The sequence below is a fragment of the Hirundo rustica genome, chromosome 14 (genome assembly GCF_015227805.2).
Source record: "Hirundo rustica isolate bHirRus1 chromosome 14, bHirRus1.pri.v3, whole genome shotgun sequence".
Classification (NCBI taxonomy): Eukaryota; Metazoa; Chordata; class Aves; order Passeriformes; family Hirundinidae; genus Hirundo; species Hirundo rustica.
The window spans coordinates 3,364,788-3,379,491 of NC_053463.1; the positions used below are offsets into that span (position 1 = coordinate 3,364,788).

At 50.7% G+C, this 14,704-nt stretch overlaps 1 protein-coding gene across 2 annotated transcripts in view; it reads right to left on the reverse strand.

The window, feature by feature from the left end:
• Nucleotides 1-13: 13 nt before the first annotated feature.
• NSD1 (nuclear receptor binding SET domain protein 1) overlaps nt 14-14,704 on the reverse strand; it is a 59,502-nt gene continuing 44,811 nt past the window's right edge. For both annotated transcript variants that reach the window (XM_040077979.1, XM_040077980.1), the window contains exons 21-22: nt 11,693-11,897; nt 14-8,827 (exon numbers count right to left, since the gene is read on the reverse strand). In XM_040077979.1, coding sequence (XP_039933913.1) covers nt 6,477-8,827; nt 11,693-11,897 — 2,556 coding nt within the window. In that variant the 3' untranslated portion in view covers nt 14-6,476. The remainder of the gene's footprint in view (nt 8,828-11,692; nt 11,898-14,704) is intronic.

Sequence of the window (14,704 nt, forward strand, 5' to 3'; positions counted from 1 at the left end):
CCACAAGAGGACATCGAGAGTAAAGTTAAACTTTACTTTACAGTAATTTTTCTTCTATATACAAAGAATTACAGTACATGTTCTGGGAGCACCTGGGCAGGGCAACCCTCTTTTCATTATGAGTTTCACATACACAGCCAACAGTCTAAGGGGTGCAAAATGAAAGTAATCAATGGTCCAAGACTCTCTCCTCTCCCTCTTCTAAAAATAATATACATGCTGGAAATATGTAGTTTTCTCTCACCTGCTCTGGCATTCCTTCTTAAAACTGACAGACGGCTCCTGGCCAGGGCTGAGCACAGAGCACCCTCTCTTGTCCCCCCTGCAGTGCTCTGGCACTGGCCCCTGCCTTGGCTGGGATCCTTGACTCCTGATGTGTTTCCCTCTGCCTGAGCCTGCAAAACAGGACCCTGTGGTGGACCCCCATTCGCCTCAGAGGGGAAGGAAGGCAGCGTGGGGCTGCTCACACCAAGGTTCCTCCCACGAGCAAACCTCTCACCCACGGCTCCAGCACAACTTACGCTGCTGCCACGAGTGGCCCCTCATGTCCCCGGGCAGTGACAGGGGCACTGGGCAGCCACCCTCCCCAGGGCCCTTGGCTAGCTGGCAGCCAGGACCCCAGCTAAGAGCACGCAGCGCTGGAGGGTGGCAGGGGACATGAAAAGCGAGGCACGGTGCTCAGCACGGTCAGGCTGGGCAGGCTGGCGGGGCAGCGAGCTTGGCACCATGGATATACAGGGCTGGAAGCGCCGCTGCTGAAAGGCTTCCATGGCTCCTCGCAGGGAGTGCCACTCCCTGCCTGCTCCCGATGCTGCCAACACATCTCACCTCCCACCCACGCTGGCTGGGGCCACCCTCAGCTCCGGCCATGCTCCACCTCGAGTCTCCCAGTGCTTGCTGCTTTTCCTTTTAACAAGTTCCCAGTGTCTAAAAAAAATACACAAAACCCAGTTCCTTGAAGTCAACAACTCGGAAACATCAGAAAAAGAAACAAAAACTGAAACCAGCTCAGTACCAAACGGACACGAAGAACATGCAGTAGTGGATGCCTGCTTGCTTCACGTGGCTCCACGGGCTCCGTGACATTGGTTTGAGTCTCAAAACCACCATAAGCTGAAGGAACCGAGTCACTCCTTGTCCTGTTTCAGTTACACGTGCCGAAGCCTGACCCCCGCTGCAGGGGGATGGGATGAGCTGGCCAAGAAGCCCCAGCCCGGGGGCCAGGAGCCGTGAGTCCAGCCCTACTGTGCTAAGCTGCCAACGGTTTACAATAGCACCACAATAGCCCAAGGGCTTCGCCGAGGGCAAACTTGATTAAAACTTTACCTTGAAATAGGCCATAGCGACACCCATTTCTCAGATTTCCCTAGGAGGTAGATTCAGTGCTGTAGGGACTGTCCATCACTGCTGCTCCTCCAGCCCCAGCTCACACAATCTGTCCTGTCCCCCCTCCCGGCACCAAACTTTGCTTACATCACTTTTGTAGGACCCGGAGCAGGAATCTTGTGTTCTCCCATCTCCTGCTAAGCAAGGGCACTGCCACCCCACAGGTGAGACTCCTGCTGATGCCAGGCGTGTGGCAGAGCAGTCCCCAAGCTCCAGTGTCCTGTGTCGCCAGCCCTGGGAGCCCCAAGCACCCATCAGCCCAGCTGTGCTGCTGCCAGAGGAGCAGCCTCGGCTGCAAATGCTGCCGCTATCACAGGAGGATGGGTAATTAGCACGGGCAAAGCCTGGGAGATCAAACACAGCATCCCCCATACTTTCAGAGTAGCTGCACGATTTGCCACTTTGCTTTAACACTCACTGGCTAGCAAAGGCCGAAAGCCTCATCAGTAATTTAGGGCAAAGCACATTACAAGCAGGTTACAATTATGGTTATTCCAAACATCAAGCAAAATCAGAAGTTAAGGCTGAAATTAAAAATAAACAGAAGGTGTTGAAGGTCTGAGGTTTCTCTAACTCCCCCTGCCCTGTCACAACACTGGCTGTGGTGTCCCAACAGGAGCTGGGCACACCCACAGCATGCTCAGGGCTACCACACTGCCAAGAACATCAAGATTAGGACTGCTTTCTTTCTTTTTTTTTTTCTGTGAAACTAATCTGAAGTTTTTAGCGTTTTAGCAAATGCACTGTCTCACCTTAGTTCTTTAATGTCCTTTACATTCAACCATCTCTCTTATCTCCCAAATTTTAACACCAGCCACACCTTCAGAGTCTCTGCCTGCAGGGGTTTAACCCTGAATTAACACATGCTCCCACGGTACCACCCAGATGCTTTGTGTATTGAATTGATTGATTGCTGTGGAGCGTTTTTTTTGTTAAATAGGAAAAGTTTAACTGGAGAACAGCAATAAAGCAAGCTACCATGAGCTAATTTGCATCTGGAGACGTGCAGTAGGTGATGCGATCATTCCTTACAGTGATAACTCTCCTGCTAGATTCACCAGAGCCCTGGCTGGCAGTGGGCACTGGGGAAGATGGGACAAGGCACTCAGAACAGTGGCCTGTGCCCGCTCCCCTCCTGCCCACACATCCCACAGGTCCTGTGGTGGCTCCTCCTCTGCAACCCTCATCCCAAAAGGGCACAAGGCCCTGACCATGCTGTTACCCCTCACCAGAGCTCCTCTGTCACCAAAGGGCACCTGGGACTCTGCTGCCACAGTGGAAATCCAGCACTGATTTCTGTCCTGCACTGGGGGGAGGCGATGGCTGCTGACCCCAGCCCCCTGCTCTGAGCAGTTACTCTGGCAGCAGGGATGCTGGCTAGCAAAGTGTTCATAGAGGAGCAGAGCATGCAGCCCCTTCAGGAACGGAGAGGGAGCCATTCCTACCAGGAATGAGTCTGGAAAACTCTCGTGAGCCATTGTGGGACACCAGGGAAGGGACAGAGATAATTACACCCTTGATTCTACTTCTACAGTGCACCACACCAGTGAATCAACACAGGAGTCACCTCTCACCCACCTTGGGTGCAATTAGGGTTGACCCGGGACTAAGTGACCAGGTAATTAGATCCCTCCACCACAGCAAGAGAGCATCACAGCCTTGGCACGAAGCTGTTGCACAGGTCTGAGCCCAGCACAAGGCTGCAGCAGTGCCTCTCCCAGGAGTCTGCCAGGGCTGTGTGTTACTTTGCCTCTACCCTCTACATTTAAAATCCCCCGTGATTCAAACTGGCTGAATTCTGAAGGCAGCAACAAACAGCAGCAAACAAATCCAACTGCTTCAGCACAGACATGTTCCTCTTCTCCTCCAAGGCGGTGCTGCCAGCCACCACCACAGTGAGTCAACTCAAGTACAGAAGATGCCCCTATTTCCTTCACAAGGGTTTTGCAGCCTGAAGCTGTTCTCCAGCTCATGCTCCCTGATGACGGCAGGCTGGACAAGGGCAGAGCTGCTCGGACCTCTCTCTACAGCTGGTCAGTCCTAGTCTACATGACCCAGAACAGCCCAGAGACTCCCAAAAGCACAACTACTCCCTCTGAAAAGCGCCCCTGATCGGACAGAGCATCACCCAGAGCTCCAGCGAGGGTGAAGAGGGAAGAGCAGCTTCCTGGCTTCCTCCTTCAACGATGTTCCTCAACACCAGTTTTGCCAGGCAGCCTCCCAGCTATGACAAACTCAACTTTTCCAAAAGTAGCTGCAAGGTAGCAAGCCAGAAACCCAGATCCTTGTGGAAAAGGGAGAGAAGAAGAGAGACGGGGTACAGCAGCTGCAACAAAGTAGGCTGTGGGAAATGCCATGCAACGGTTTAATCCACGTTCACTGTTCCAAACAAGCTTTTGGGTAAGCACCTGCTGGCATGAAAGGCGGCTGCTGCCGTGAGCCTCACCGTGCTACGTTGAGCCCGCGATTTATAGAAGTGATTTTTTTTTTTTTTTCAAACCTGCTCTTATGAGAATTCACTGAGAACTTCTCCATTTTACAGATTTAAAAAAGCCTGCACCAAAAATATTCACAGTTTATTTTTTCATGAAACAAGTAACTAGTTAACACGTGACAATGCGAAGCGGAGGTGGACAGAGCAGTGCAGAGACCTCTCTGGTTACGCAGGAGCTAGCTGGGCACTGGCACTGAGGAAACCCTACTTACACAATCTACATGACTAAGTCCAGCTCATGGGAAGGCTTATAAATGTAAATTCAAGATTTATTTTCCTTCTCACACATGATAAATACTTAATATACTGAACGTCTTTTTTTTTTTTTTTTTTAAATTTTTGTTTTAAAACCTTAATGAATGCCCTTAAGGTAATCTTCTCTCTCAATGGATCTGAGTTATCCTGATTCCCTTTGTGGAGGAGTCACGCAGAAATGCAAGCTGCTTGCATTTCCCTAGTTTCAGCAGCAAGCAGGAACTGACCTGCCAGTCTTCCCGGGAAAAAAAAAACAACATTAAACAAGGAAGTTTCCATAAGCTATAAAGCTTTTCCAAGTCATAAGCTATTCTACGAAGAATCTGAAATGATTTGGACTAGAGAAGAGATGCACCATAGCACTGGTAATGTCCCCTTGTGCCCAGCACACCCAGCCTTTACAGCAGGACGTTGTCTCAGGGTGCACACATCAGGAAAGGAGAACGGATTGGGATTTGTCTTGGTACGGGTGTCTGCCTCCCTTCATAGAAAACTGCAAAGCCCATGACCGTCTGCTCTGCGAGCAGCAGGCACTTGCAAGCCAGGTGGGAACAAGGATCTGCTCCCACGTCGGAGGAAGGAGGTCAGCATGGGGCTGAACTCTCCCTTCCTGCGGAGGGGCCTGCGGATCTGCCTGGAAGAAGAAGAAGGATGCACACACTGGAGCTGCGCAAGGGTCTGGTGGCGGCACAGAGGTCCGAGGCTGCGGCCCCAGATCGGTGGAGCTCAGGTAATTACAGAGGTAATGTGTTGTGAGAGTGGGAAAAAGCTGGTCAGCAGTGTTTCCTCGGCAGGACACCAACCCTATCAAGGCCAGGCAGTGCCACCAAAGGAGGTCTGTGCTCCTCCTACCTGCGAGGGTGCTGCTGGTCACAAGATGCTGCAGGTCCCAGGGACTCTACTGCCTGCCCCATGAGCACCACAGCCAAGCCAACTTCTGCCTCAACACTTGAGTGAACGGCTTTCAGCAGGCCTAGTCTGGACACCGGCCCAATGACCACCAGGTACTAAACATCGCCTTCACCGTAAAAAGGAGAAGAGGAAAAGGAAAGCCAGCCAGCTGCTGGAGCCCAACGTGTTCCAGTGTGAGAACTACAATTCAGTTGGATGGATGCACACAATGCACACACACATGCACACCAACACAGTCCAGTTAATTCAAGTCTCCTTTGGTTGTAGAAGAGTTAAGCCAGGAGCTACACAAGGGGAAGGTGTTGAGATGGGTCCCGATCCAGCTACGGCACCCTTGCCTCTGCGCTGTGCAGGGAGGGGGACAGGCTTGGCTTGCTGCTGGCAACACCAGGTGTGATGGGAACATGCTCTGAACACACCTGAGGCAAAGGGAGAAAGGACTGCTCAGTTCGCTGGCTCACGCTGACAACAGAGGTTTAGAAGAGACTGGATGGAAATGTGAAAGGGAGCACTGCCCCCTTGGCAGGGCAGTGCTCAGCACCTCCAGGAACCCATTCTGCTCTGCTCCACTATTGCTGCTTTATGGGTCACTATGCTGTCAAGTGCAGGAAAACACTCCACGTGTCCTGTGCTAGAGGATTAAGACACAAGAATGAAAAAACTGCCAGATGACTTCTTCCGAGATTTCTCTTTTCCCTGACTTCCTCCAGATTTCCCACTTCTTGGGCCTGGCCAGTCGCAGCTCTGTCAAAAAGGAGCTTGAATGGATACTGCCTATTGCTGGAGAAAAGTGTACTGAGTGCAGGAGCTCCTCTCCCATCTCACTGGAGACGATCCCTGTCCTTGAGCAAACCACACACACAGCATGTCCCAGTGAACACACGGACAAACCTCGTAAAGCAACGCCCTGCACGGACAGAGGCCTGGGCAGGTGACACAAAATCCCTTCCCTGCTTCTGGAGTCTGGCAAGGACACACATCCAACTGCTCGCCACGTGATCCCTGAAACATCTCCAATGCCAGGGCAGCCTGACTGATCCACTTTCTTTAAATGCAGTAACAAGAGCAAAGGCGCCCGTGACTGTGCCTGGGAACCCACCTAGGAATCAAACCTAGAGCTTGAACATGCTAGATCAGTAATGTGACCATTTCAATGGAATTGGAGATTTTTACCCAGAGTGGACTCTTTATTTCAGCTTTACCATTTGTAAAAGGAAGAGGAAAAGGTCACAGATGCTCTCTCCCTTTGGCTGAGCCAGACTCAGATTTAAGAGAATGTCCTTGCTCATGTCACAATAGAGTATGGATGGGATGTGCATGGGTTAGGGGCTGGGCTCAGGGAAGTGAATTAAAAAAAAACAAAACGAAGCAAAGATTCCCCCTCCCTAAACATTAAATGACTGAAACCTGCCTCCCACATTCACCGACCTCACTTTGGCTCTGAGTCAGCCAACTCACGACAGACAGAATCCTGGTTATGGGCTAGCGCTGTGTTTTGTTCAGGCAAAGGGTCCTGCCCTCGAGGAGTCTGTACTTTTCCACTCAGCCAAGCAATCTGATCAATTGTCTGAAGGTTCGTGACAAGCCACGGCATCTGCTCCGGGGGCACCGGCGCTTCCCTGGCTGGCCGAGGGGTCTGCTCGAACGCACACAATCTCTCTGATGTCCACGGGGTCTGCTCCGAGGGGGCTGAGGCCACTTCCCAGCTGGCCTGAAGGGTTGTCTCTGGGAGTTTCTCCGCTGTCCGGGAAGGCTGCTCCGCAGGCGTCAGGGCTTTTGCGGTGGACCAGTGGCTCTGCTCGTGAGTCTGCAGTTTCTCCGTAGGCCAAGCTACTTGTCCAACGTGTGTCACCACCTTCCCAGCAGACCATGAGATTTGCTGCCCGGCTAACATGGTCCTCTCTTTCTGCTGGGGACTCACCTCCATGGCTGGGGCACCTCTCTCCTTCAGCTGAGCGTTCTGGTCGACGGGACGCAGCGCCTTCTCCGACAGCAATGGCCTAGGAGCTGATGCAGTTAGAGGTTTGTCCAAGGCTTGAGGCCGAGGAGCCACAGCAGCAGCCAGCTTATCTGATGCCTGAGGCCACAGGGACGTAAGAGCGAGAGGCCTCTCCAAGAGCTGAGGCCGAGACACCCCAGGGCTGAGAGGCTTTTCCAAAGGAAGAACCCGGAGGGCGCCCGAGTCAGCAGCCTTCTCTGGAGGAAGGGGTCGCAGCACCCCAGGGGAGAGAGACTTCTGAGTGAGCGGGATCCGAAGGGACCCTGAGCCGAGACCCTTCTCCGTGGGCAGGACGTGTGGTGACCGGGAGCCAGAGGCCTTCTCCGGAGAGAGGGGCCAAGGCAACCCTAAGCTGGGAGCCTTCTCTGTGGGCAGGATCTGAGGCATACCTGAACCAGCAGCAGCCTTCTCTGGGGTCAGGGGACGGGGTGACCCAGAGCTGGGAGACTTCTCTGTGTCAGGGACCCGCACCACCCCAGAGAAGGAAGCCTTTTCTAGAGGCAGGGATTGTGGTACTGCTGATCCAGGAGCCTTCTCGGAGGGCAGGATCCGTGAGACTGGGGAGTCTGGGACTTTTTCAATGGGAACAGACCACAGCACCTCAGGACTGGAAGCCGTCTCCAATGCTGGGACCTGCGGAACCACAGAGCTGGAAGCCTCTTCCACAGCCCGTGGCTGCGGACTCTGGGCAGAGGAGTCGTCCAGCAGCTGGAGCTGATCGGCCTCGGGAGGCTCATCCTCCGGCTGGGACTGCAGCATCCCCACCGTGGCCAGGAGCCTGTCAGACAGTGGAGGATGCAGGCATTTCACGGGGAACTCATCCAGCAGCTCGGGCTGCTGGGCCCTGCTGTCAATGAGGGACTTGTCCGATAACTCCAAAACCTCGGGGGCTTCAGGAGTCTCATCTGACAGCTGGAGCTGCAGGTCACCAGCAGTAACAAGCGACTCATCCAGCGGGGAACGCGGTGATCCCGGAGGAGATTTGCTCGGCAGCTGAGGCTGCGAGGCGTCACTGGAGGACTCGTCCAGTGGCCAGAGCACCGCGTTGCTGGGGGGTTTGTCGGACTGCTGAGGCCGCAGAGCTACAATGATGGGCTGCTTCTCTGACTGCAGCCTTAGGGACAGGGCAGCCTGGGGCTTGTCTGATGGCTGCAGGCGAAGCGACAGGGTGGTGGGAGGTTTGTCCGAAGGCTGAAGCCGGAGCGAAAGGGTAGTGGAGGGTTTGTTGGATGGCTTCAGCCTCAGTGACAAGGTGGCGGGGGGTTTATTTGACGGTGGCAGTCTCAGAGCCAGGGTGGCAGGTGGTTTGTCTGGTGAAGGTAGCCTGAGGGCCAGGGTGGTGGGGGGCTTGTTTGATGGCTGCAACCTCAGGGCAAGGGTGGTGGGGGGCTTGTCTGAAGAAGGCAGCCTCAGCGCTAGGGTAGCAGGGGGCTTTTCTGGTGACTGCAGTCTGAGGGCCACAGACTGAGGTAGACTGTCCAGGGGCTGAACACTCAGGTCTGTGTCTGCCTCTGTGTCTGCAGGCAGCTGCTCTGGTGGCTGGGTGTCCTCGCCGTTACTCAGGCCTTCTACGGGAGGCGCATACTCACGAATTTCTCCTGGCTCTAGAGGGTGAGGCCCGCAGGGATCGTGCTCTGTGCAGCATAATCGTCCATCCAGCTTGGAGATGAAGAGCATTCCTTCCCGGTGCTGCTTGCAGAAGGACCTGGGGCACATCTCGCAGAACGAAGCTGCTTCCTTACCACACACATCACACTGATGCCACGGGCACTCCCACTTTCCTGCAGCACAGACACGGGAGAAAAGACACACCTTAAGAGTAGGACAAGGGCAAGAGACAAACGCCTGCTGCAAAGGGAGTTCAGGGAAAAGTGAGAACACTCCTGGAGTACCCACATACAATTCTACATGTCCTCTTCCGTTTCTGCCTTAGCTTGACAGGCTGTTAACACGAATCTGTGTGCTCAGAAGCAGCAATGGCAATGGTCATCATGACAGCTCAGACCAAGAGCCCATCTGGCTCCTGCACAGAACGAACCAACAGAGGTGTCTAGAGAGGAGCAGACACCCCCAGCTTGCACATCTCTGTAGCACTGATTTTCACAGAAAACAGCAGTGGCTATCTGTGCACAACACCCAGAGGACTTTTTAAGCAAAAACGTCAGATTCATCTTTGAATCCTGGGTCACAAACCTCCCTTCCTGTTTTTCAGAAAGAAGAAGTGAGAGAACAGTGATCACAAGGGCTAAGTTTCTATTGTCTCTGAACCCAAAGACACATCCTTAACCTCTGGCCATGTATGACCATGATAAAACAAAGCTGCTCCCCCAGCAGCTCCATCTTCACAGCAAACCAATTGACCATCAGTACCAATACCACCAGGAGGCAAAACACATTACACTTCAGAGACTGCTGCTTTTCTCACTGGTGCAAGACCTCACTGGCTCAGCCTCCTGCTCCCTCAGCCAAGGCAGTGGATGGCTCTACCAAATGCTTCCTGTTCATGGACACAACCAGGCAGACGCTGAGCTCCTGACCTCTCACCACAGGATGAGCAAGGATGCTTTTCCAAATATACCTCATGCCTCTGTGCTCTCCCAGCACCCCCACATCCCCCATCACTCCTGCTCCCTGCCTTGCTGTGGGGAGCAGCTGCCTGCAGTGCAGCCCTGGCACAGAGCTCTGAGCCAGAGGGCAACCATAAACACCAGCCATGCCAGAGCACTTCCCAGCCTGCCTGAACCAAACCCACAGACCCGTGGCTGTGGCTACCAGCTCCTTTCCAGGGAGGCTGGTTCCTGCAGCACAGCACTGAGCAGCTGTGGGCTTTGCTCCCTGGACTTGTGCTCCCCCCTCTCCTCTCTCACGCTGCTTTTCCCCTGGGGTTGAAGGCAACACGTAATAAGTTTTTCACCTCCTTTGAAGCCAGTCCAAGGCTTCTGTTCCAGTCTCAAAATATGCACACTGCTCTTCTGTGTCTTTTCCACTTTTTCAGCATTTTTTTCCATGTGAGGATGTTTAACACTTCCCATGGTCTCCCCATTTCCTGGCTCCTGGTGCTGCAGCACAGGCTGTCACTGCTCCCCCTGCACCAGCAGCACCCCAGAGAGCCACACAACACTGTGCCACTGCAAAGACCTTGGGACCTTCCTTAGAGAGGTCATTTGTACAGGTGAAAAATAAAGTACGTCAAAACCTGGTAGTTTGTTGCAGGAAGGATAAATCCTATCAAACCACTCTAATGGTCTTTGACAGGATAAAAAGGTCCAATGAATAAGCATCCTCTCCAGGGATAGCCCAGAGCTCTTGGAAGTAAGATCACACAATTAGCAAATATGCAAACAAGCAGGAAATTCCAATTACTTGACAGCAATGCCCGTGGCAGAGGAAACATTTAAAGTAGAAAGTGCTGAACCTTTCATGTCCTGAATGACACTCCAGAGGAGCAGGGTATGAAAATCACTGCCTATGTGTAAAAAGAGTAAAATTGCTACAACTGACTGAAAATTATTCTCAAAAAACAGTTATTAATTGTCTTGTGGCGAACTGAGGAGGCATTTCAAATTACATCCTTCAGGGGTGTATTTTAATCTGTACAATAATTTAAATTTCTGAAAGCAGAACAGCAAATACTCTTACAGATACAGGTAGATAACATCGAGCCTGTAAGGGACTGCAAAAATCCAGTCGGACAGGCTCAGAATTTAAACTGGACAAATGCTCTTGCACCAACAAGGTGTAATTAAATAAAGACAGGCGCAAAACAGGATCGCAGAGGAAGAAATAAAAATGAGAAAAGGATCAAGGTGAAAAGTCAATGAGGATAAAGCCACCAACATCACATCAACAATGTAAGTTACTTTTGCAAAACAAGTAAAACAATTTCCAAAGAAATTTTACACAAAAACCAAAATATAATTATCATCTTCTGTCAGAGTAAGCATGGCCTCGGCTGAAATACTGTTAAAATACTTGTTTCCAGTTTTAAAAATGTGTAGGCAAGTGGGACACAGTCCAGAGTAGATCAAGAATAAAAACTTGAGGCTATGTTTGTATAACCCGGAAAAGGACTGAGACAACAATCTTCCACTATGTAAAAAAACGTGTATCAGAGAGCTGGCAACCCTTTGTGTTTTTAAGTCAGGCTGTTAAGAGAAACTTTGCAAATAGAGAGCAGGGGAACAGGCTGGAGGCCAGACTGTACTTTTTGAGTATTTTTTTTACTTCAAATTTTTGCCCTAATTTCACCACAAACTAGAATATGCTTTGGTACTGTTCTCTTAGGTATGAACTAATAGCTATTCAGATATTTAAGAGAATCCTATTTTCCAGCAGTGCTTCTCCTCACCATTCAACTCACAACTGTCTTCAGCTTTGGGAAAAGAGCTAGTGTGATGACCAGTACCTCAGCTATCGCTGGGATTATGCACTGCTGGGTCCCAAGAATGGGGTCAGTTCACTTTTTTGCATTCACAGTGGGGTGCAAACCAGGGCTGGGTTGTTTGGGCAACAAGTTCTGTTCGAGTGAGAAAGACTCCTCTAAACGTCAAGATGCTGTGAACAGAGTGCAAGGTCACGAGCAGCACCCAGGAGACCCAGAGCCAACACCGTGACCCAAGCAGAGCCCAGCTGTGCAGAGCACTGACCTGCAGGTCTCTTGGTCAGGTTGAGGCAGTCTGCGTGGTACACCTTGGGGCAGCCTGACTTCTTGCAAGAGACCAGCTGCCCTCCATCCCCGCAGCTGAAACACTCGTCCTCCCGCTCCTTCATCACCTCCGCCTGCGACCGGCGCTTCATCTGCGGCCGCCTCTTGAGCTTCTTGGACTTCTCCTCGCTGAGGCTGGGCTGGCTCTGTGGGTGAAACAACGTGGGTAAATGCAGGGCTCTGGCTGCTCCACCTGCTCCCTTCCTGCTGTAAACCCCACTGCCAGCTATAGCTGAGAGCTGTGCAGCATCTTGAGTGCTGCTCGGTATTTGGCAACCGATTTACTACGGCAAATATCACCCAGTTATTTTGAAAGAGCCTGGGAGTCGTGCAGCAAAGCTTAGCTCAAGATGGGATTTATACAACTAGCAACAGCAGAATGAGGAGCTGGAGCTGCCTGGTGTCACTGAGCTCGTGCCACCTCTCACAGACTTTTCAGGTCAAAGCAGTCAGCTCTCCTGGCACACGTGACATTCGTAAGGAAGGAGTCTATCCAGGGCCTTCCTGCACTTTGTTTCACATTCATCACTTCCCTCTCCATTTTCAGTCTGAATTTATCTGTCATCAGTTCAGACCTATTTGTTCTTGTGTCGATGCTGCTCTTTTGCACCAGAATTACAAAATCTTTACGGTTGGAACACACCTCCAAGATCATCAAGTTCAATATTTGAAGCTTTTCTATCTCCCTGAATAAACCTCTGGGACACACTCTTCTACTTGCAAACTGAAACTTTCACAGTCTGCACACTCAAGTCCTTCCAGTGGCTTTTCTCTGCCTTACTGAATATACTTACCCCAAATGAAAATTACAGAATTACACATGCTACCTCAGATAAAACCTCACAGGCAGTGTACAGACATCAACACTTAGCCTAAAGAACAGGAAATTCCCCCAAAGCACTGCCCCCGTCTGCCTTTTCCACAGCTCAGTCCCATGGCAGCTGAGCTGCACAGCAGCTCCTTCTCCACCACGACTGCCCAGCCATGACCTTCTCATGGTGGATTTGTTTCTGCTGTTAACCTCTCCAGGTGTGTGCTGTGGAATATCCAACCTCCATTCCCCTATACTCAGTTATTCCTTTGCAACTGACCCAACCTCTCGCTCTCCCACGCCAATGACAACCAAACTCTGCATCATCAGTACAGTTTGATTAACCCTGCAGTGAAGTGACTACAACTGCACCCAGGACGGGCAACTAAATGGTTCAAGTGCTCTCTTCTCTGGCCTAAGGCTACCTCCAACCCTGCTCTTCCAACTCCTCCTCCAAGCCAGGCTGAGCCTCCCATTGTGCCCAACACTCAACTCCACAAAGATGATGTTTCTTGCCCCCAGTCCTGACCTTATCCAAACACTGTCAGTTTAGTTTATCTGAAGAGACATGAGCTAAATTCTGTGCCGTTTTCTACATCTCTTTGTGTTCAAATTTGCATCCTCCATGCAGGAGATCCCTCTGTGCTGAGACAATGCCTATGAAGCAATTTTTACATTCTTTATTCTGCATAAATATCGTGCATAATATTTTCATCACCAAAACATTTAAAAACCTTGGTCTCCAGACCTACAATTTCAGAAGTCTGCAGCTGGCTATCCAGTTTTCCTGTCACCATGGAGTCACATCTCTTGATTGTTTCCTTCCCCTTCACATGTGGGTATTTCTGCTTTCACACCATCATTCCCCCTGACAATGGGGACAAGCCAGGCCTTTCTTATCACTGAAAATGCAGGCACTGAAATGCCTCCACCTAAACTATGCCACCGATTTTCAGCGCATGGTTCTCCAGCCATCTAATTACAAAGAGAACAAGAAAATCCCTTCACAGCTAATTTGAATGTCTAAGAGGTCTAACAGCTGGACTAAGCGATTCCCACTTGCTCCCTGCAGTACAATAGACTCCCAAACATCCTAACTCCCAGTTAGAAGGCACTTTTAAAGAGTGAACTTGAGTATAATCAGTTCTGTCTTGCTGTATGTGCAGGAAGCTTAAAAATGCATCTGTTGTGAGAAGAATTTTTTAAAAAACCACCCCAATGTACTGTTTTCTCGGTATTGTTTCTTAGCCCATCTCAACAAGATGGAATGAGTCGCCTCAGATATCACAATGCAACAGGAATGCCAACTAAAGGGGGCACCTTTCTCTGATTTTCCAGCCTGCAACCTGCAATTTCAAGGCAAAAAATGACAGTCGAACCATGTATAACACAGGGGCAGCACAAAATCAATGGAATTTTAAATCGCAACCTGAAAAAGAACTAAATACATCAGATGTGCAATTCCCCTCATCTGTCAGCTTCTGAAGACATCCAGACTTTATTTTTATAAGTTCATTTTTTCTGAAGAACTAATCTCTGGAGAATTCATAAAACCTCCCCTCTATATTGATGGGGCTCAACAACTGTGCTGCTGGAGGTTTTTAACCCTTAACTGTGGGCACGGCAGGATGCACATGCCAGAGCAGAGGGATTACAGACTGATTTGGTGAAGCCCTTGTTAAAAACCAACAGCTGAGACATAGATTTAGCGGGTGACAACTGGGAACTCGGCCAACTGCTCCTGTTATTTCCTCCTCCCAGTGAGAACCAGCTCACACTAGGAGGTAATTGAAATCAATTCCTGTTATTGCAACATTACAGTTACAAATCGAAGCCCTCAAAAAGTCAGTGAGTTCTAAAAGCTGGTGGTTTTCTACTACAAGATATGGCAAATTTCTTACGTCTGTCGGATGTGTGAAAATCGGTCACTTCGTTAAAACCAGAATAAAACCAAGAACTTTACTGCAGAATAGATGGTGAGATAGCAGCCTTCTGGCTCTAAAGCAACTTCAGTGTGAAGGAATGTGAGTTTGCTGGCCTTCCATGCATGCTCACAATTTACTCAAGTCTTTACTTTGGGAAATGGGCTGAGTTCTGTTTTCTTGGCTATCTGATGAAGTCTTTCCCATGGCTGCCCTTTGC